The sequence below is a fragment of the Myotis yumanensis genome, unplaced genomic scaffold (genome assembly GCF_028538775.1).
Source record: "Myotis yumanensis isolate MYYU_CA2020_CCGP unplaced genomic scaffold, mMyoYum1.0.hap1 SCAF_14, whole genome shotgun sequence".
NCBI classification, from domain to species: domain Eukaryota; kingdom Metazoa; phylum Chordata; class Mammalia; order Chiroptera; family Vespertilionidae; genus Myotis; species Myotis yumanensis.
In genome coordinates, this window is record NW_027223765.1 from 22,738,882 (window position 1) to 22,763,170 (window position 24,289).

At 39.1% G+C, this 24,289-nt stretch overlaps 1 protein-coding gene across 1 annotated transcript in view; it reads left to right on the forward strand.

The window, feature by feature from the left end:
* Window positions 1-24,289, forward strand: part of TBC1D5 (TBC1 domain family member 5) — a 421,112-nt gene that overhangs the window by 372,251 nt on the left and 24,572 nt on the right. Inside the window, exon 20 of the mRNA XM_070433344.1 lies at window positions 8,114-8,277. Within this exon, the coding sequence (XP_070289445.1) occupies window positions 8,114-8,277 (164 nt within the window). The remainder of the gene's footprint in view (window positions 1-8,113; window positions 8,278-24,289) is intronic.

The following is a 24,289-nucleotide window of genomic DNA, read 5'->3' on the forward strand; positions in this document are numbered from 1 at the left end:
GTCACTCGAGTCTGAGGCAACAGAATGTGACCAGATGGGCTAGCTGCCTCCCTTTCTCCTGGGTCACTGCGTGAAGTTGCAGCGATCCCCTTTCTGTGGCTGCAGCCCTGGGCTTTCTGCTCTTCTGAGCTACGCCTCCCACCAACGACCCCCAGATTTCCTAGCCTCCTAAACACTGTGCTTTGGGGCTTTATCCTATCACGCACTGGTTTTGGTGTCATTCTCAGTTACATAGGGATGTCAGGAAGCTCCGAAGAATTTCATCAGACTGACTGAGCTAGATGTCCCCAGGAGTCCAGCGGCCTTGGTAATACTGTGTCCTCTGCCAGAAGTGACTCTCCCTGAGCCACCCCACTCACCACCACTCTCCAAGTAATAAGGTTTCCCTTATACCTCTGATTGCCTAAGACAGAATTAGATACGGCCTCCTTAGTGCTCCCAGGGTACTGTTGTTTATACTCCTGTTTGCTTTGATCACCTGGGATTTTAGGTTAGTTAGTGAATGTACAAGTCTATTTCCCTTGTACTGTTATTTTGGGAGCTTTTTAAGAGCTTGTCTTGTCCCCCTCCTCAGGGCTGGACAGAGTTTCTATGGGCGCTTCATAAGCTCATGCCCTGCTGTTTGGTTATGAATGAAAGATTATGTGTATGCCTGATGCAGCTTGAGAAGTGATCTGTAGTTAGTATATTTAAGAATGTCTTGCAATATAAAATAACTTTTAAAGAATTGCTTTGGGTCAGAATTTCTGATAAATGAAAGCGAGTGAAGGCTTTTGGGGGCGTGCCCTCAAGCTCAGCACCTGGGGAGTGAGAGGGGTTGAGCTGAGGGGTGAGCTGACCTGCCTTGCTGTTGCTGCTGGAACCCCTGGGCCTGGGATGGCCCTTCAGAGGTGTCTGCCTTGAGGCAAGGGGGTAGCCTGTACCCTCTATCAGCCCAACTAGTGACTGACTGGAGCTAATCCCCAGGGAGGGACAGGACCTTGGGCAAGCAGCTCTCCAAAGCTCAGGGACCTCCCGGAAAGGGACTCCTGAGAGCCATCCTCACCCAGCAGCCGGGATACGTGCCTCAGTCCTGAAGGGATCCTGGGCAGGGCACCGCAGCAATGAACTTAAGAGTGTGCCTCTAAGAACAGGCCTTAGTTTGAGCGCAGCAAAAGAAATTATTCATGTTGTCCCTGTCAGTTAAAGACATTAAAAGGTTTCTAGAGCTTCAGAGCCCCTGTGCAGTTGATGGGCTACCGGTAGCTAAGAATATCGGCTCCTCGACTCGGATGTGTGCAGGGCTTGGGGGTGGAATGTCCCATCCAGTTATGAAAGGCAGGGAAGTGTGAGAAGCCTTCTCCTGGCTCTAGGCAAGGCTGCCTCTGGTGCCCGGCCTTTCCCACACTCTCCACAGGAAGTGTTCCATCAGCCCCTTGGGAACACGTCAGGGACTCCATTTTCTTAGGTGTAAATGTTCGTTCCCAAAGGGCACAACAAAATTAGTAACCTAATTTCTGTAATTAAGGGCAAATATATTTTGTGCAGGGTTTAAATGTGATATATAGGCTAAGAACTTTATTGTAGCCCCACTACTTCTTGCACTATGCTAACTTCCCACCATGTGAGGCTGGTAATGACCACACCCCTGCCTTCAGTGAGGCCTGGCCTTTGTGATATAGCACCTGTAATTGAATACAGGAGGTTAGCCATCAGTTTTCTGTTCGTAGGAAAAGCCATCTCAAAATGCACCTACAAGTCCTAAAAATTGGGTAGCTGGACCTATTCCCCAAATATGATTTGTTTGTTTGTTTCTTTGCTGTTTTGAATTAATAGCTGCTTGGAGCCACTCTCTGTGATACAGAAATGAAATGATACGTGTTGGCACAGTCTTTACTAGTAAGTTTGGACAAATCTTACAGTGTTGCTAGCTATAGGTATAAAAGTCTATGTCCTAGAGCAAGTTTATTAAACTCTCCAAGCCTCAGTTTTCTTATATGTAACTACCTCACAATGTCATCAAGATCAAATGAGATCATATGTATAAAGGTCCATATATATCCATGGGCTAACATTTTGCAAATATCACCTTGCTGATTTTAATTTTCTGATCTATTCTTGGGTAGACAGACTAGGGAAGTGTGTATATCAGGAAGGTTGGAGAAAAAATGAATAGTACACAACTATAGTACAGATAAAATCTAGAATCAATTCCTGGTCTTATCATTTCATCATGAAACAGTTGCTTTATAAAAACTGGGATAGCTTCTTAAGATGTTCTTCTTTGATAATGTTATAAATCCTTTTAAATGAAAAATTTTCCCAAGTTTTATAGAACTTTATTTATATATTATAAATATCAGATAGATATAATAGGTACTTCCTATCTCATTTCAGAAGTATTCAAGGCAACTAAGATTTTATAAGATTTGATATATGTAACTGCTCACAACTATTTTTTTATATTTTTTATTGATTTCAGAGAGGAAGGGAGAAGGAGAGAGAGATAGAAGCATCAATGATGAGAGAGATTCATCAATCAGCTGCCTCCTGAACACCCACTACTGGGGATTGAGCCTGCAACCCAGGCATGTGCCCTTGACCGGAATCGAACCCGGACCCTTCAGTCCACGGGCCACCACTCTGTCCATTGAGCCAAACCAGCTAGGGCCTGCTCACAACTATTAATTCATTTTGGAAGATATGGAAAAATGTTGCAATAGTACACAAAATTTTTTCCCCAGGAATATGAGCAAATATAAGTGATTCTACCTGGCATTTTAGATTAACTCAGAATTTGAACAATAATGCCAAATATTAAGAGTCTAGAGATCATACATAGAGTATAATAATAATCAAAGGAGAATTTCTCATTTATTCAACAACTAGAGGCCCGGTGCACAAAAATTTGTGCACTCGGGGGGTTCCCTCAGTCCGGCCTGTGCCCTCTCACAGTCTGGGACCCCTCGGGGGATGTCCACCTGCTGGCTTAGGCCCGCTCCCCAGGGTATCGGGCCTAAGCTGGCAGTCAGACATCCCTCTGGCAGCCTGGGAGCCCTCGGGGGATGTCCACTTGCCAGCAGGGAGCAGGCCTAAGCTGCAGTCGGACATCCTTAGCGCTGCTGAGGAGGTGGGAGAGGCTCCCGCCACCACCGCTGTGCTGGCAGCTGTCAGCCTGGCTTGTGGCTGAGCAGAGCTCCCCCTGTGGGGGAGCGCACTGACCACCAGGGGCAGCTCCTGCATTGAGCATCTGCCCCCTGGTGGTCAGTGTGTGTCATCGTGACCAGTCATTCCTAGTCGTTCTGCTGTTAGGGTCAATTTGCATATTGCCCTTTTATTATATAGGATTCTGTGCGTCAGAAGTCTAGCACAGATCTCACCAAGCTGAAACCAACATGTCAGGATGTTCTAGGAGAGAATCATTTGCACTGTTAACAGAATTCAGTTCTTTGAGACTATAGAACCAATGTCCCCATTTCTTAGCTGGCTGTCAGCTGGCTGCCATTCTCCTCTTCTAGAGGATGCCATATTGACCCCTGGCTCCTTTCTCTGTCCTCACAGCCAGCAAAGCCAGTCCCTCTCATGTTCAACCATCTCCTTTATGATCTTTAGTCACATCTCTGTTCCACTTGAAGGACCTCTGTGCTTACATTGGCCCACCATAATAACCTGGGGTGTTCTTCCAATCTCAAGGTTCTTAACCTTAACACACTATTTTTTTTGGCAGAGTCCTTTTGCCATATAGGGTAGCATACTCACAAGCTCTGCCGATTAAGGGTCTAGGCCAACCATGTCAAACTCGCAGCCAGCGGGCCACATGTAAACGAGCCATGTGGCCTACCAGCCATGAGTTTGACATGCTTGGTCTAGGGATTATTCTGCCTGCCTCATATATGGTTTTTAGGGGGAAGATATGAAAGATCAAAATTGACCCAAGCAGAAGTAGAAAACCTTAATAGTGGAATGAACTTAGAAAAAAATCCAAAAAGCCATCATTGTGATGCCATTAAAATGTCACCAGCACCAGATAATTTTATCACTAGATGATTCAAATTTTGAAGGGACAGATAAATTCAGTTGTATAATTTTAGAAAAAGCTAAACATTTTTTCATTTTATTTTGTGAAAAAGCCATGTTCTTGCAAATCAAAATGCTTTGGCTTCTTAGATTTATCTTTTTTCCTATGGACTTTTAAAAGCAATTTGGAACTCAGAGCTAAGCAAACATTCCTTTTGTTTTAGCTATATCTTCCACCACCCCAAGGCAATAAAAGCTACTTAACGAGTAGAGTTCCAAGGAGCGATGAGAAAATATTTATAAAGGGAAAAAGAAAAACCTAGGTTTATAATAAATACTTAAATTTTTTCCCACTACATCATCTTGGAGTAAGAAATGCCTTCCTAAGCAGGACCATAAAAACAAAAACCATAGAGGAAAATATAGACACACACTTATATACAAATGGCTGAGTTCCAGAATTTAGGAGGAACTCCCCTAAATCAGCTTTTTAAAATAAAATGAGCAGAGATGATTCACACAGGACCTTCAGATGACTGGTATGAATAAGTTGAAAGATATTCAGCCTCACTAGTTATCAGGAAACTTCAAACTAACATAATGAAATTCTGCTTCCATCGATTAATCAAATAAAAAATTAGATGAATAGCCCTAACTGGTTTGGCTCAGTGGATAGAGTGTCAGCCTGTGGACTGAAGGGTCCCAGGTTCGATTCTGGTCAAGGGCATGTACCTTGGTTGTGGGCACATCCCCAGTGGGGGGTGTGCAGGAGGCAGCTGATCGATGTTTCTCTCTCATCGATGTTTCTAACTCTCTATCCCTCTCCCTTCCTCTCTATAAAAAAAAATCAATAAAATATATATTTTTTTAAAAATTAGATGAATAAATATATATCATGTTACATTTACACATGTGTATAAATATACATATATATGTAGGTTAAAATCCTAGGAGAAATCAATTTGGAATTATTAATGTAAATTTAAAATGCACATACAATTAGACATAGCAGTCCCATTTATGTAACTTTACCTAATAGAAATAGACAACAGTTTGTACCTAAAAACATATCTCTTTCGAGTTTTGTCATTTAGTTTGTACAGGCAAAAAGAAAAATCTTAAATGTCTATTTAGGAAAGCTACAATTTTTTCTTCTTCATGGCCATTAAAAAGAGTAAGGCAGATTTGTATATAAGAGGAACACAAATTTCAAAGACTAAGTTCAGTCCAAAAAGCAAGTCAGAGAAGGAAGTGTTTTTGGAATGACAGGACCTCTGAAAATGTTGCTCCATAACAGCAACAAGATCAGAAATGTCAAAGCTTTATCTGAACTCTGGAAATTAATCAAAGAATTGTAATAATTTGAAAAGCATCTATTCAAGAAAAAAGGGCTGGATCTCAGTAAGAACAGCATGCTTTGTAGCTTTTCCACTTGCCTTATTCCTGCCCACCCCTCCCCATGTCTGCCATAGTCTTTGATAACCATCAGCCTTGCAACCACTGGAGGAGAAAGAATGGACTTGGAGTACCCTAAAAGTCCCATCCCCAGTAAATGGTAGCTATTTGACTTGTCCAGCAACTTCCGGAAAGGCCTCATTCATAGGGCTTGTCTTTATTTGACCTTATTCAGAACTCACTAAGGGAGAAACCCTGTCCATAGGGCATCTATCAGAAATCATCAGTGGAAATGGCTTAACATCACAGCTGCCCAAGGCAGAAGTAGAGCAAACAAGATGCTAACCAAAAACTTAACGGGGAAATCAGAGGCTAGCAAAAAAACTTAGAAGGAAAAATCAAAGACCTATCAGGGTCTTTGAAAATCTCCAATATATTCCTGGTATTCTAGAAGGCCACACACAGGCAGGAAAGAATTGAGAATGGCTCAGTCTCTCAGCTCTGGATGAACCAGAGGCTCTGCATCAGCAGGAATGAAGGCTAATGCAGAATTGTAAAACTATCCTTCAGAAAGGAAGGAAAATTAAGGCAGTCACAGATAAAAACAATTAATTGCTAGCAAATCTGTCCTACAAGACACAGTAAAGGGAGTCATTCAGGCTGAAATGAAAGGACACTAGAAGTTAACTTAAATCTATACAAAGAAAAAGAGTAATGATAAAAATAACTAGGTAAATATAAAAGACAGTATAAATGTATTTTGCTTATATCTTATATTGTTAAGATGGCAATACTACCCAAATTGATCTACCTATTCATAACAATCCCTATCAGAATCTCAGGTATCATTTTGGGAGAAATTAACAAACTAATCTTAAAACTCAAGTGGAAATGCAACCCACCTCTAATATCCAAAGCAATGTTGAAGGAGAACTCCTACTCTGATTTCAAAGCTTACTATAGCTACAGTAATCAAATGCTAATGACAAGGACGTAAAGATAACTGTGTGTAAATTGAATAGAGTTGAGAGCATAGAAATAAACCTGTAAATTTACAGTAAATTAATTTTAAACAAGGGTGCCAAGACCATTCAATGTGGAAAGAATATCTTTTCTACAAATAGTATTGGGAAAACTGGATATCCACATGTAAAAGGATAAAGTTGAACTACTTCCTTATGCTACATACAAAAAGTCACTCAAAATGGACAATAGCCTTAAATACAAGAACTAAAACTATAACACTCTTAAAAGAAAGCATAGGAGTAAATCTTTGTGACCTTAGATTAGGCAGTGGCTTCTTAGACATGATACCAACAGCACAAGCAACTAAAGAAAAAATAGGTAAATGGGACTTCATCGAACCACTGAATTATACATTTCAAAAGGGTGAATTTTATGGTATATGAATTATATCTCAGTAAAGCTGATGTTTTTTTATAAAGGCAGTTTTCACATTTAATCTATTTACAGTGAGACTATATTTACTTATTAATGATATAATTTTAAAAAGAAAAAAATAAATTAATAGATGGTTCTGGAGGTTTGTTTTTTTATTTTTATTATTATTTTTTGTTATTGTTAATCCTCACCCGAGGATATTTTTCCATTGATTTTTAGGGAGAGTGGAAGAGAGAGGGAAAGACAGAGAGAAACATTAATGTGAGAGAAACACATCGATTGGTTGCCTCCAGCATGAGCCCTGACCAGTGCCCAGACCCGGGAGGAGCCTGCAACCAAGGTGTATGTGCCCTTGACTGGAATCGAACCCAGGACCCTTTGGTCCACAGGCTGGTGCTCTATCCACTGAACCAAACCAGCTAGGGCCCAGAGGTCTTTTTTAACTCTGACATTCTAGGACCCTATGCCCTCGAGATCTCCTAGGTCAGTGGTTCTCAACCTTCTGGCCCTTTAAATACAGTTCCTCATGTTGTGACCCAACCATAAAATTATTGCTACTTCATAATTGTAACGTTGCTACTGTTATGAATCGTAATGTAAATATCTGATATGCAGATGGTCTTAGGCGACCCCTGTGAAAGGGTAGTTCGACCCTCAAAGGGGTCACGACCCACAGGTTGAGAACCGCTGTCCTAGGTGCTGGGACCTGTTCCCCCCCTCTCCTCTCCTAACCTCAGGGTTACTGCCCTTCCAGGGTCAGCAACAATATCATCCATTGCAGGTTGAACTCTGTCTGTGGGAGCTAACCTCTATTAAGATAGAGGTTATGTGAGCTAGCACTTTGTCCCCATTTCTAGATGTTTCTACCATAGGCCGGGGTAGCCAATACATCTGTTCTGCAATTAATGAAAAGGGAAGAGACCCTTTTGAAAACTGAAGGATTTCAAATTTTTTATATTAATAATATAATGTACAGTATAATAGTTTCCAGTGTCTATTAATAAGGATGATTCCATTACTGAGGGTCCAGTTTTTAAATCTGTGATTTCTAAAAACTGGATTTTTGATTTTTTATATGTGTGCAACACTTGGACTGTTGTAATATAAATTACATGTAGAAAACTATAGCATACTTCATTGTTTTAAAACATTGACAGCTAATCTGGTACATAAAAATGCATGCCCTTTAATGCTCCACAGTATCATTGTGTTGACAGTGTAAACAAAGAAGTGTCACAATGGGTCATTGATTAAAAGCAGTAAGTTTAGTCACCTAGTGAAAGAGTGGTGTTTCATTATTGCCACTTTATGTTTCTTACAGGACAAAGTTCTAAAAACATCAGTTCATCTCCAAGCATTGAGAGTTTGCCTGGAGGAAGAGAATTCACTGGCTCCCCACCTTTGTCTGCTACTAAAAAGGATTCCTTCTTCAGCAACATCTCCCGTTCCCGCTCACACAGCAAAACGATGGGCAGAAAAGAGTCTGTAAGTATTTAGCAATGGTTTTCTTTTTATCCTTCATTTCCGTCTAGAGGGATGCATTTGTTAAAGCTTCTTTTAATGCTCTTAAAATTTTTACAAATTAAAATGAATTATTTGTCAAAAACAACTTTGTTAAAATTTTAAGAAATACTTTAAGGCTATGGTTTGTTTTTATTACACTGGAGCAGGGAGGAAGGTAGCATCAATTCACAGTAAGTTAAATCCCAAGTCTCAGGTCCTTTTTCCCCTGCAAAATGACTTTTTGTCAAAGCCTGTGTGGTTTTTTTCTTCTTCTAAAATGTAGCAAATAGCATTATACCAAATAATACCAAAACAAACCAAGCTGTTTTGTTGTTTGTTTTTTCAGTTTCAAGCATTTCCTGAAAATTCAAAATTATTTTACCACTTGTTTTTAAAAGTTATACAGATTACATTTCAATTGCGTTCCATTGATAGTTGCTCTCTAAGAGCCTTTGTATACATTACTCAAAAGAACATGTCTAAAGCATATCAACTACTTAAAAAACACATAACCTGGATGTATCTGAAAATGTTAAGCCAAATCACAAGAAATAAAACATTTAGCCACATTTTATAGCTCGTTTAACAGAATATTCTACTATGAAGAATTCATCTGCCGACTGGAAGAGGATGCAAATTTAAGGTATTACAGAAAAGAATCTACTAGTAGCTGTTGCTGAAATAGTCCTAAATTAGAAAAAAAAAAGTAAAACTTCTGAGGTATAATTATTTACAGTACACAGAATAGATGATGATGTGGTATCTGTCTGTATGACTGTGCATGATCTTGGGCAAGATAGCTTTATGGTGCTTCAACCCTCTCATCTGCGAATTAAACAACATGCAGTGCTCTCTGAAGGGAAGGGCTCACTACACACTCTCTTGGGGTCTCTTTCCGTGCGTAGGAACTGTGATTCTTTAATTTGTGGAAAGAGCAGAATGGAACCTTCATTTAGAGATGGCAGCTTTAGCGCAGGCAGTTAGCTCTGCTCCCTCTTAGATTCCACTCCAGGGACAGTTAGAATAGTTACAAATAAACCCTCAAGGAATAAGAAACCAGGAGAAAAGACAACAACAACATTTTTTGTTCCTTGGAAAGCAGATGTTAAGTGCTAACTAACTTAGCCACCTAAGAAAGCTGAACACCAAGTCAGCAGTAGGTAAAAACCAAGAAGCAGTGTGATTTAGATTTAATCTTCTGGAAGCTTGGGAACTGGAAATGGGGTAAAGGTGGAACTGTAGACATGAGAATCGGTCAGAGGTCTCTCTCTTCAGAAAGCAATTGGATTCCCTTCCCCATGCTGGCAGAAGACTAGAAATTTAATTCTCTGGACTGAGTGAGATCAGGCATGTTCAAGTACAGCACTACCCTACTGGAAAAGGAATCTATAATAATAAAAGCATAACATGCCAATTAGACTGGACGACCTTCCAGATAAAGCTGGGGCTGCAGGGAAGCCTGGGTCCTGGGTGCCAGAGGGAAGCTGATGCCAGCAGCCGTGGGAAGGAAGGCCTACTCTTGCACGAATTTCATGCATCGGGCCTCTAGTGATGAATATATTTAGCTTCAGAATTTGGCCTCACCCCACTTGCTCCCCTAAATTCCAGTATGTATATCACTCCAGGCAGGAAGAGTTTTCTCTAAGCAGAAGTCACAAATGAAAAAACATGCAGACTTTCTGACCTCAGGGAAATAGCCAGCTTACTTACAGTGAACCTACCCATCACAGTCCCATCCAAACAGTCCTTGCTCTTGACTTTTAGTTTACACTGTTTTATATGAGCAGCACAGTCAAGGATCACCAGGTACTTGAGGAGAGCATCTGAGAATGAAAGACAGACAAAAAAAAAAAAAGTATCATTTGTATGTATGTCCTGATGTTTTCATGTGAGTACCTGGTACACAGTAATTAAGCAAAAATAACTCAAGTTGAACTCTGGGTATGTTATTTACCTGTGGTTAGAAAATAGCAAAATAATGATATTAGCACTTTTAAATATCATTTTTTTGAAGTTCATTTTCTGAGTGGCTCTTTAGGTAAAAATGATTTTGACATCAAAATAATAAAATGCTATTAAAGAAAAAAAGCAACTGGGAGGAAGCAAGTCTATGTAGGAGTAGAATGCCTCAAAAAATATTCAGAAAACCATCACTATTAGAATCTACAATATCAACAATGTAAAACTCAATAGAAGAGTTGGAAGATAAAATTGAGGAAATTTCTCAAGAAAATAGAATACGGGCAGAAATGGGAGGTCAGAAAGAAAAATATAAGAAAATTAGAGAACCAACCCCAGAGGTTCAAACTCTAAAAAACACAAGTTCCAGACAGAGAGAACAGACAAAATGAAAGAAATAGTCAAAAATACAATTCAATAAAGTTTTCCCCTAGTGAAAGAAAGACCTGTGCCCTGGCCTGTTTGGCTCAGTGGATAGAGCGTCGGCCTGCGGACTGAAGGGACCCAGGTTCGATTCTGGTCAAGGGCATGTGCCTTGCTTGCAGGCACATACCCAGTGGGGAGTGTGCAGGAGGCAGCTGATCGATGTTTCTCTCTCATTGATGTTTCTAACTCTCTATCCCTCTCCTTACTCTCTGTAAAAAATCAATAAAAGTATATTTAAAAAAAAAAAAAAAAGAAAGACCTGAGTTTTCAGATTGTGAAGGTCCATGGAATGTCCCACACAAGTAAATAGAAACTCACACACTAATACATCACTGAAAAGGTTCACAACTCTGGGAACAAAGAGATATCCTACAAACTTGAAGAATTGGGTTAAAAGAAAGATTTCCAACAAAGGATCAAGAATTATCATAGCTACAAACTTATCTTAGCAACACAGAAACAAGACAATGGAGGAATGCCTTCATTACTTTCAACCGAGTTTCTATACTGAGCCAAACTAATTAAATGTGAAGGTAGGATAAAGCCACTTTCAGACATTCAAGATTCAAAAAATTTATTCCCATGCACTTCAGACTCCACTGGAGGACATGCTCTACAAAAATGAGGATGTACCCTGAGGATGAGGAATACCTGAGAACAAGGAAATAGATTATTCAGAGCAAGACAACAATATTCCCCAGAATGATGATGCAGGGAGATCCCAAAACTTATGTACAACACAGCTACTTAGCAGGTCCAGTGAGCAGCAGCCAACCCACATTGCAGCAAGTTAGAAGGTTCCAGAAAGTTTTCTCCAAAACAATGAAATTGTAAGAATAACGAATATATTTGAACAAATTGAGTAATTTATACAACTAGAGGTGAGATTGGGTTTAAATTAGTGATAACTTTAGAAAAAAAACAAGCCAGTAAACCATAGAACAATTGGTAACCCCAAAGAAAAACAAAGTAGCTACAGGAAAAGAAATAAAGGTTATGAGAAACCTTTTAAGTGAGCTACGACTATAATGTACATAGACATTATAATGTAAGCCTGTTGACTATTAATCTAATCAAAACCATGGTGAAATTCATTTGAGAAGATGGGGTGTGGGAACTGTTTGTTTGAATGCAGAGGGGAGGGGGCAGGTGGTAGTGGTCATTAGAGCTAAATCCTCATCCTCCATCGTGGAAAAGTAGTGTATAATATTCTAGAACAGTGATTTCAACCGTTTTCATCTTGTCACACACATAAACTAATTACTAAAATTCTGTGGCACACCCAAAAATATATTTTTTGCCAATCTCACACCAAAAAAAGGTGTAATTGTTTTTTGATTTACCAAAAAAAGATCAATAATAGTAATTACCTACGCTTTTTGCTCCAAAGTGACTTTTTAAAAAACCAGGTGCCTATATTTGTACATAAGGATTTCTGGTGCCAAGAATTAACCGATCAGACACAACCTTATTATGCAACTTTCTTATCTAATAAGATGCATCTCTGTATATGACCTATATATTTATGATTCAAGATAGGGTATTTACACTGGATGGCTCTTGTTGTGTTGATTGTCACTTTTTTTATTTGACAGTCTAAGGCAGTGGTCGGCAAACTGCAGCTCGGCAAACCGTCACTCGCGAGCCACATGCGGCTCTTTGGCCTCTTGAGTGTGGCTCTTCCACAAAATACTGGCTCTTCCACAAAATACCAACTTCTGTGCATGGGCCACGAAGTTTTAATCGCACTGTATGTGTGCGCCTACACATGGTATTTTATGGAAGAGCCACAGTCAAGGGGCCAAAGAGCTGCATGTGGCTCGCGAGCCGCAGTTTGCCGACCACGGGTCTAAGGGGGAAAAGGTCAGGTATTGCATGTTTTCAAAATTCTTGCAGCAAGCCATTAAAAATCGTTGCTATAGAAAAATCAAGAAGTAGCAAGTATAGAGATGAAAAAAAGTGGGTAAAAGAATGAAAAGTGGTAACTTCTGGAGAACAGGAAGTGGAGGGTGGGGCTGTGTGAACTGTTTTTCATAACAAGCCTTGTAGAACCATTTGACTCTTCACAGTGTTACATATATAACTTAGATTAAAAATAATAACTTCAAGTTACAACAAAAATAGAATATATTGACATAATAAATTAGAAGAGGAGATGTCTGTACAGAAAAACAACAACATATCTATGAAGAATCGGAGTAAGGAATAACAAATGAGAAAAGCATATGGAGAGATGTGTCATTTGCATCATCATATTTTGGTGGCATATGGATTAGTCTACAACACCAATTAATTACTTTTCTTTATGGTGATGCAGTGACTTAAAACTGAGAAGTAGAGCAAAAATAGAAATAGAGTAAATCTAATCCTCCATGTAGACCTGCTGTGAACCAAGAAACAGAATGTCAAATTACTATCCAAAATTTAATATATTTCCTGACTTGTAGGAAGTATGTAGGCAGAAATTTTCAAGAGAAAGTTCATGGTTGTCCAAGTAATGGTTAGCTTATTATTTTATGAAATAATGTATTGTAGTCAGTGCCCTTTGCCAAATAATTTCAGTTTTCCCCCATTCTAGGCTCTTGATAGCATTATACCTCCATGTCTCCTATAGTCTGTCAGAGTCATGTGACTGGTTCTGCTCAGTGAGTTGAGTGGAAGTGATATGTATGTATTGTCACTACAGGATCCTCCCAGCTCTGTCTTCCCTTCTTGGCACAATGAGCAGAACCCATCTGCCAACCATGATAGACATGGAGTATGAGTGATAAATGAACCTCTATTAATTTAAGGTGAGAGTTGGTTATCACAGCATAACAGTGCACATAATTGGGAATCATTCTCTGATGGGAACCACAGACCGACCCGTGATGGTCCCAGTGGCATCAGAGTCTATGACTGGGCATTTATCATCCCTGAGCCCACTTTGCTTTCATTTCCAGCCCAGTCAGCGTGATACAGGGGTATTTCATGTCCTTAAAAAGTTCAAGATAGTTTCTCATTAACATCATCATTATCAGTTTTTCATACAAGCAAGTGGCCCAAATTGAAGCAAAGATATCTCTTCTTTGGGACCCAGTGCCTTAAACTATATATTTTTTAGATTTCAAGATTCAAATTGATCTTTTATAGTGGTCCAGGGTCGAGAAATGGTTGGTGTCAGTTAATAAAAAGATGAAATAGCAGTTGAAAAGAGACATCAAAACAAAGATACTTTAGTACTACTTCTCAACCTAAGTTTGTCTAAATCTGCTTGTGTTTCTAATCCAATCATTGAGAAATGATTTCCAAAATCAGTATAGGTGTGACATGTTCTGGACAAGGTCATATAGTAAGTCTTAGAACTTATTTCCTCTCAGCATTGCTTTTCTGTAAACCACAAGCTGTCTTTAGATGAAGTTGTACACATTCATTCCTGTTAATGCCCCTGATTTGGCCTTATAATAAAAGAGTGTACAACTCAGTCTTTAAAAAGGTAATTAGTTAAATCTTGTGCCATGTGTTTATAAAATACATGATTATACTTTTCTGAAATGTGAGCAAACTAGTAGGAAGTTTTAAAAATGACCTTCATGATCAGTAGTAGTATTGTTTTGAGGATTGATATTTGAAGACAATTATTCCTCTGCTTTGTTTCCCAAAAAAGCCTCTTGGGCTCACTTAATTCAAACCCAGGTTTTATTTTTTAAATTTCTTTATTGATTAAGGTATTACATATGTGTCCTTATCCCCCCATTGGCCCTCCCCCATTTATGCCCTCATCAAACCCAGGTTTTAATCAAGCCCTGACTTTTTTAGTCTTGCAGACAAAATTCAAAATGTTTATACTTTTTATTTTTCATGCTTTATTTTGCATAATGTAAATGACATTTTATACTTAGTTTTCTAGAAATCTATTTTCGTTGGTCATTCATCTGACTGTTAAATAATTTTTTACTTATTTTGGCACTGTTAAATGTTCTACAATTATTGCCAAATAATTTTCCAAGAATATCTTTGCTAAGATTAAAGAAAAAGGAACATACTGAACATTAAGAAAAACTCAAATTGATTTGTCTGTGTGGATAAGTTCTAATATTTAAGCACATCAGCCAATTAAAAGATTTTTTTAATGTTCCTGATGAACTGCAAGACATTTTGCTATGCTTTGTGATAATTACACACCAATCTCTAAAGATCTAAACATATCCAATTGGAATCCTCTCTAAGCCCCAGGAAATAAAAATTGTCTGAGCTGAAAATCCCTGCATAAAACAGGATGTGTAGTGAGGTAAAAACCACCTGCTGGTCCAGATCACCACTGGGGCTGCTCATCCTGTGTCTGGGTGACCCCTGCATGCACTCATCATTGCCATTTGGTAGGTTGAATATATACCATGGTCATGCTAATAGAATTTGTTTTTGTAATATTCATATATCTATTCTTTATCATGACAAGATAACAAAAAGTGTCAGATGAATGAAAACAAATTTGAATGCAGACTCATATTTACTTGTGGAAGTATTGACAACCTGGACATGATCTAATCTACTTCAGGTCATGTTCTAGAAATTGAATTTAAGACGTATCTGCATTAGAACTATGAGAAAGCAGTCCAAATGAGGGTGCTGACAATGAAACTGAAGGAGGGGGAAACACATCAAAAGTTAAGTAATAATTAAACTAAATAAAAATATAACTCATCAACATAAGAGGTAGTTTATGGTTAAATGCTGTATAAGTAGTAAGGGCAATAAATAATATGGATTCAAAAGATCAATCACCATGGGCTGCATTGGTCTAGATAAGCTCCATGTGAGAAATCAGACTTTAACCACAAACATATTTCTTCTTTCATTAAATGCAGCCATTGATTCCCTTATGAATAATCCAACAGTTTCTTAGAATGGAGTAGTGGTGGATATCAAGTAGGCAGTCAGAATGTCTGTTGCAGGTGTTCCCTTCTCCCTCACATCCTCTGGCAAATGTAAAATAGTTGAGATTATATCAAGTTATTTTTAGTACAAATACAAAAAATTATTATCTCAATGAGGAAATTTATTGCTTATTATTTCAATAAGAGTTTATTGGCTTTGTCCTCAACTCACTCCTATCATGTTCTCAAGATGGTTGCCACAGAGCCAGGTATCTATCCTGTTATTCCTCCTCTCACCCTCCTCACACATGCACATCTGCTAGAGATGTCTATCTGGACATTCCCCAGCAGGCTTTCCCTCCCTTCTCATTGGCCAAAATTAAATCCCTTGCCCCCTCCTCAACCAATCTCTGGTAAGATGAAAGGATTAGAGAAGCCCATGACAGTATGGAAAGGTGGTGAGGGAGAGGTGACTAGACAATTTGATAGGTGAATTATCCCTAAATTATTAATTGTCAAAATGGTTTATCTAATCATTCCCTAAGGTATTTGCATTTTAAATAACCAGTTCTGTTGCACCAATGATGTATTAGCCGTGAATTTCTAGGCAGCTTGATTTAGATTGGTAAGTGGAAGAAAGAAATTGAGCAAGTGGCATTCCCAGTAGACCAGAATTTTTGTAGTTATCAGATTTTCTCTTCAGTCAGTGATGTATACTTTCTAAGAACACATGGTATGTGGAAAGTATTGATTATAATGGATTTCTTTATGGGCCTCTATATGGAATTGAAATCTGGCATCTAGAGTTTATCTAGTTATAGGATTTTTTCAATTCATAAATATACATTTATAATCTTATTACTTAATCAATAATAATAATGATTGCATTAAAATACAGTGCTATTTGAAATACCTGTTCCTATTTAATACAGTTTATTAAAATGAATAGATATAAAATGAATTTAGAAATCTGCAATTTTTCTAGCTTCTTTTAAGTCTCATGATAGGAATTTTAATCTAAGGCTAAATTGAACTCAGGTATTTGAAACATGATATTTAGTTAGTTATGCAATGTTATCTGAACCTTGTTCACTGTCCTTTGCCAGGGCATCAGTTCAAGGCAAGGAAGGTGGACCACATATGTTCGTAGGAGTGTCCCTTCTTCCTGTCACCATCTGTTTGCCTCCCCCAGTTCACATCATTGTAAAGAAATGGGAGCGTCTAAGGGAGCATCACAGAGAGCTGTTTTCGACTATTTGTACATGACATTTTAGTTTCTCTTTTGCAAACAGGTTTTATAACCAACTTTTTAACTTTTTTATACTTCAATAAATTTATTTTCAACCAAAATTCTGAGGAACCTGTGGAGGCAGAACCATAGGAAATGGAATTCTGAACCTTGACTGTAATGCCTTTTTTAGGAATGTGAACATGATGCCCTTTGGGGGCAAATGAGACACTCATCGCCATCATCTCCATGAAATACAAAGGTGCCAGACTGTACCCATGCCGAACACTGCCCAGGAGGCAGAGACAGTGGTGTCTGGGAGAGCTCAAGTGAAGCAATTAGAAATATTTAGAATGCCTGGACAGAAATCCCTGTACATTTGACTCATGCTCAATTAAATGCCCCATCGATAGTGTTTGCTTCCTTCCAGTGACCTTTCCTGGAATGTGACATTTATTTAGTCTTGCAGTGACACATTGCCTTGGGGACAGTGCCTCAAAGTGCACATGTGCAAGGCAGGGGAGGCATGAGGGCTTTGAGCTACCCTGTGCACATGGGGGTCAGGCAAGGCCAGAGGCCAAATCCTGAGGCTGTTAGGTTATGCTCCTCTTCCCCCCTCAATGGTACCACCACTTTCTCCTACCCAGCATCTTTCTGCTCTTAAATCTCCTGACCCATAGCTTCTCATCCTTTATTCTTTGAAACACCTCTGTTAACTTTCCCAGGAATCCACTGGGTACTAATTTGAGAAAGAAAAGCTTTGCTCCTGTCATGGGAACTCTAAGCCTACTGAACAAAGAGGGAGATGTCTATCACACAGGTGGCTGTTGCCTTGACACCTTACGGACAAGGAACTCCTTTTTGGTTGTTCTCATGCTAAAGCTCTGTATCCAGAGGGTTGGTCAGAGGCTTGGGTTACCAGAGCTTCCTCTCTTTCCCTGAACCTACTATTTCCCTTCCCAGTTTTCTACTCCTAGATGCCTGTGTATCAGGAATTCATACACATGGAAATACTGTAGGTGGTAAGCACCAGAGACCTCACACCTGAAGCTTGGGAGCAAAGGGCAGAGTTACAGAACATTCAGTAATGTGGTCTGTGCACTTCTCGTGAGAGCCCTGCTGGCTAAAACCCAGCCTTTGCTGTCCACCAAGCAGCATGCCTGGGTCTGGGGCTCTATTTGCTGGGAGGTGGGACATTTTTTTCCTCTGCGTAGAGGTAACATCCATTCCCCAAACCCTGCACCCAAAGGGGGTGACTTTTCCCAATTAAATGAAAAGCATGTTTTGGGTTAGTGAAGGTCCCAAGGGAACTGCAACTGTTAGAAGAAATCAGGATGTTTCTATTTCGTGGCAATGATGATAAAATAACAAAACGTGGACATGAGCAACTTTTTAAAATATATGACAGAACAATAATCCAAACCCTTCTCAGCCCTGACATTACAATGGGCTGAAGGATTTTAAGAGTCTTGAATACGTGGACCACCGAAAGGCAATATTATCAAATTCCCTAACCTGTTTTTTATTTAAGATGATGGCAAAGCCCTCCCTCCTTTCCTTCACGGTTGTTACCAACTTAGAACCTTCTGTCTCTAGCCTTGTCATTTCCATTCAGAACATTTCCCAAAGTTACTTCAGTGAGTAGCTAGAAACTTGAACAGCAATAACTCAGAGCAAGATGATTGCAGTCAGCCATGAACAAACTGGCCTTATATTAAATCCTAGAAAGTAATGGTCTACATTAGAAAACAAGACAGAAAAAAAATAAAGAAAAACTTTTTAACTGGAAAAGCATTTATGAAAGGGGACACTTGCTTTGTCCCCACCCCTGTCATTTATTCATGGACCCCAACTAGACTCTGATTCCTGCCTTTCTTGGTTGTATTTTCCAGTTGTTTTCTCACTTTTGATGTTCTTATTGTTCTGCTTTAAAATTTCCTGATTTTCTCATTTTGCCTCTTTGACACTTAAAAGATGTCCTGATCTCAGTAAATAAACCCATTCTGACCACCCCTGTCCCTGCAGCAGAAAGGACCTTTCAGACTGTCACCTAAGGTCACTTGCAGGCGATCACTGACCTTTTGATCACCATCACCTTTATTCTTGGAGATGCTCCCAAAGTTAGGACAAAATTATAAACAATATCATGAAAGTTTGCAACATTTTCCTGAAGTCTTTTTAGGGCTACTCGGGTCCTATTAACAAGGAAGCATAACTTGCAAATTATGTCACTAACCTGTCTCACGTACACATATACACCCACTACTACACAGTCCAAAAATTGAGGGAGGCCTCATATGCAGAATAATGCCCCCAATCAATTTAGAATAAACAGTAAGAATTGTTGCCAAAGTGCTTAACTTCAGAATGTTCTCTATCAAAATTCTAGGCAGTCTTTTGTTTGAAGCATTTTTATATTCCAACTGTGCCTCTTATTCATTCGTCATGATACAAAGATCTATGTTCCATAGAATATCAAAAACAATACCTGTGAAATGAAATTGAAGAACATAAGACTGAAACCAGCAAAGTACCATTATTGATAATACTGTTTATAGAGATCTTAATTCATCTCTAGACAACAAATAGTAGTATCATCCAGATGAACATTGTGAAACTATTATCTACTTACTGCCCAAGATAAATAGGTACTGTTTTTTTCCTCAGTGTCCATAGTCGAAGTCACCCGCCCACAGTCTCTGTGACCAAATTCCTTTCTGACACCCATGGAGCCTTCCCAGCCACTCTTTAGGACCTTTAAGCACTTTTACTGGGCAGCTATGGCCCTGGTTAAGCTTCAGATCCCAGAGCCTCACATTAGTAGCATCAGCATTGAGGTGAGGGGTGCCCTAGTTATTTGTAAGTATGTCCTTTGCTTTAACTGTCGGAGAACTACTTGTATTGAGTTAAAAGGCTTTTACGGGCACTTGTCACTATCACAGTCTCCCCCGTGGCAGATGTTGTACCTGGCACTCAGTAAATGTGTAGGAATGAATGGATGCGGTTGAGGGGTCTGTATGCTATGCAAGGATTTAGGTGTTTAGGGTTTATTTTGGCCTCAGGGGCCTGAAAAGTCACCTCATTCCCCAGTGGCATTCACCAACCACATATTAAAGCTAATAGGACTTGTTGGTACATACAGGAAATTAGGTTTCTACCAGTTAGTTTAAGGAGTGAATTAACAAAAGTGTGATAGGCATGTGAATAAACCAGGTAATTCAGAGAAATATTTCCTTCTCACCTTTTCTTTTTCTTTCCAGAAGTCTCAAAATTGATAGTGTTTGTGTTAAACAACACTGTTCCAGCACTTGGTTTCCTTTACGGATTGTAACTTAAACTATTTCCTCAACCATGCTTGATCCTCAGCGTGGATTTGCTGTGGGCGCCATTGTTTTTGTTTATCTCTAATTGGACTTTGTGGGGGTCAGGTAGTCCAGAGAATAGTGGTACAAGGGTGCACATTTTATCTTCACATGGGGCAGTTAGCTTTGTTATAAGAAAAACAACCTTGGCTGAGCCCTTCTCTCTGGGCCAGCCATCGCATGCCTACTTTTGGTGCCAGGAGCAGCAAGGGAAAGCACATAGATGGTTCAACCGGCCAGCAGCAGGGTGAGAAACTCAGGTGGAGTCCCCGGTGCTGGCTGGCTGGTTACATCAGTTGGTCTGATCACATGTGCGTGGAGAGGGAAAAACCCTGGTTAAATAAAGTTACATCTGTGCCAGTTGGCCTGGTGGAGGAGAGAGCTATTCTCGTTTACAAAAGATTGGTCAGGTTGCTTAATTATAAAAGTACAGCACGGAGGTCCAAAAATGAGACATTTCTCCACACAAACACCATTTAATTCACCTCCCAAACACAGTCCCTTCTAGGACGGACTTTCTTTCCCAGGTAAAATGTTCAAAAGACAGGCAGTTGCCTGAACAATTATGCTTAACATTTTTATACCTTTTGAATTTTTAAAGGCTCAAAAGTTTCTAAGATATACCATATGTATATAGTTATTTATTTTAAAAAGCGGTTTAAGATTTTTACAAATAATAAAGTTTGTAACTATGCAAATAAGGTTTTATTCTTCCTCAGGTTACACATATGTGAGGTTTTCTATTCAAAGATTTTATTTTAATTTCCATTATATTTACGTCAGGATTGTGTTTATTCAGTTTACTTTAGAATTTGTAGCACATGATCCTGGGTTTTTGGCACCATTCTTATCTTTTCTGTTTATTCTATTCATTGTTTTTTGTAAATGAAGTCTAGAAAGGAAAAGTTAGATTAAAATAGCTCATGGTGTTGAAATGGCAGTAGGCATATAAAAGCATGTTTCTAACAGCTAAAAGTATTTAACAAATATTATTCATTATTATAAAAATATCTTCAGGAAATGATGAATGGAAATATTCTACAATTTTCTTTTTATTGCATTCATGTTCAAAAAGCATCTTTTATTCTCTGATACTTACACAAAAGCCTTTGTTTATCAATATTACAGAAGAGAGCATGCATAGTTCAACAAAATTAATTTACATTTTGCTTTAAAATAAGCGCTTGTGTCTATAATAGAACAGATTAATACCTAATAGTCTAAGAATTAGTTCTAAGCAAGTAATGAAGCTGCTCTGTGGAAAAGCGGTTGAAGGAGGCTGGAAAGCTGTCCTAGATGCCTGCATCCACTCCTTCCTCCCTGCATCCTACTCCATGTTGAGAGAGGTCTTTTGAACTGTTACCACGTAAGCATGTGATCATGCAGCCATCTGTTAAAACTGCCTTAGGGTAAGGAAATAGTCAAGGGTTTCACAACCTTCCCAGGGGATTGAAAGCTGTATTCAGAAGTGAATATGAGGACTGGAGATGGGTCATCTAAGTCCTTGCCATTCAAAGTGTGGTCCATCGACCAGTTGCACAGCCATCCCCTGGGAGCTTGTTAGCAATGCAGATCTCAGGCCCCACCCAGGCCTAACAGTGTTCCCCAGGTGATGTCTGTACCTATTAGAAATTGAAAAGAATGAGTCTATGTAAGATTAATTGAATATCAAATCAGAAATGAGGTTTTCTATAGATAAGCCAGTTCCAAATATAGCCTAGTGTGAGCATGTTCTAGTGGGTGATGATAACTGATGGGAACTGCAGTTATAGAAAGCTTCCCATGTGTGCCCTCTGTTCTCGGCAGGCCACATGCATTAGCTCCTTCAGTCCTCAACAGACTCTACAAGGTCTGCAATGAGGTGCTGTAATTACCTCCTATTTATAGCTAAGAGCACTGAGGCATAGAAAAGCTGTGATTAGCACCCTCTGCAAAAAACAACAAAACATATTCATGACCGGACAGTGGGAAATTTTTGCCTTATTAGGTAGAGCCAAAAAAATAAAATGGGGTAAGAAACTAAGATCATTTTTAGTTTCTCAATAAAAATTATGAGAGGCAGCCGAAAAAGAGGAAATTTCTTTCTTTTAATCTTGTGAACCTTACATGTTCTATTTTTAAAATATCACTTATAATCCATATCCCGTATATCCCAAGTACAGCAAATACATGATCTGAGTCAGTATTTTAACCTGCCAATACTTGACTTCAAAAAGATGTCTGAAACTCTTTCACGTGGAGACCAATGAAGTGAATGTGGACTAGATATGTAATTGGTCAACCCTAGAGATATGCTAAAAGCCAAGGTGAAATCTGTGGAGAAAAGTTTTGCTTGGAAAAATAAGTTTCTCCCTGTATTTCACCTGGTGTCTCCGCACTATAGCTCTTCCTGGGCTGCTGCAGGGGAGGGGTTTGGAGTCTCTGGCTGCAAGGGCCAGCAAGGCAGCAGGGTCAGAGGGGAGCTGGCCTGGCAAATCCCTGGCCCACCTGGTTCATTCATGGCTATTGTTGTGTTGACTGTTGTTATTTTTTATTTGACAAACTAAGGGAAAAGAGGTCAGTGTCCCTGACTAAATAGTCAGGTATTTCATGTCCTAAAACATTTTTGCAGCACACCAGTTGAAAATTGCTGGACTGTGATATTTTGTAGAGTTTAACTTAGAATCAACTTTGGTCATTTAAAAATATTGGCACCTCTTTTTTCTCCTTGGTAAATGCCATTTACATTTTTAAAATTTTACTTTGTATTATGTTATTTGAATAATAATTTGAGTTTCTTATTATAAAAATATGATCCAGTTTAATTGTAAAAAATACACACATACACACACACACACACACACACACACACACACAAAGAAAGAAAGGAAAAAGAAGGAGGAAAAATGACCTATAATCCTACTCTTCAGAGAATAACTGACAAAAACATTTTGGTGGATATCTTTTATTTTTTCTAAACAGAATCACTTAAATATTTTTTTCAAAAAAATTTGACATACATACAATATTATATTAGTTTCAGGTGTACACCATAGTGATAAGACATTTATATACCTTACCAAGTGATCCCCCCGATAAGCCTAGTACGCATCTGACACCTTGCATAGTTGTTACAGTATTATTAACTCAAGGCTGTATTTTACATCCCCATGACTATTTTTTTAACTGGGAATTTGTACTTCTTAATCACATCGATCTTTTCACCCAGTCCACAACTCCTTTCCCATCTGGCGACCATCAGTTTGTCTGACAGAGTCATTCTCTACCTAGAACTTTGTGACTTGTCTTCCCTATTAGTGTATAATATGTTACTGTTAAATGTTCTCTAGGAGAACATTTTAAAACTTTGCATAATATTCTGTTTATGAATGGTACTACACATTACAGAAGTCACCTATCATTAGACATGTAGGATTTGTGTGGAGTGTGTGTGTGTGTTCATGTTGCCATTGAATGTGTGATGAATATCCAGGGAGTTATTTTTTGGCATATATCCATAGTTCCTTGGAGTAACTTTCTAGAATTGTATTAATAATCTAGAGACAACAACAACATGAACATTAATGAGTGTTTACCATGTGCCAAGCACTGTGCAGAGTACATCCTCCGACAATCATGTGAAGTAGGTATTATTGTTATCTTATTTTATAGACAGGAAACTGAGGCTCAGAGAGCTTGCTGTCGGGTCAGGGTTACAGACATGGTACATGCTGGTTCCAGGGCTTGCAATCATATTCCACTTGCTCTCTAGCGTGGCTGTACCACTGACTTTTATACTCTTAAGTCTTCTTTGTGCTCTTCTTCCATGTATTTTTCCCCTTGGTGGTGTCTTCCTCTGCCAACACCATATGCTCTGGCTTGGTTTTCATCCACACCATGTGTGAGTATTTGGCCCTTGTGTGTACCACAGCTTCCTCAGAACATCCATGGCCTTCCCACTTTTTCTCCTCGAGGCCTTCCATTTCCTTCACTTCCCACTTCTTGTTCACCCATCTGTTCAAAAAAGACTGGGCATCTTTCCTGCCTCCTGGTTTCTGTATTTAGCCTGTTCCTGCTGCCTGCAGTCGGTGTGGGTTCTCTCGTCTGCCTCTCTTGTGATCTGAAGTACTGCGTGGAAGTAAGCAGATCTCCACCCGGTGTTCTTCCTGCCTCATTTTTCTCCT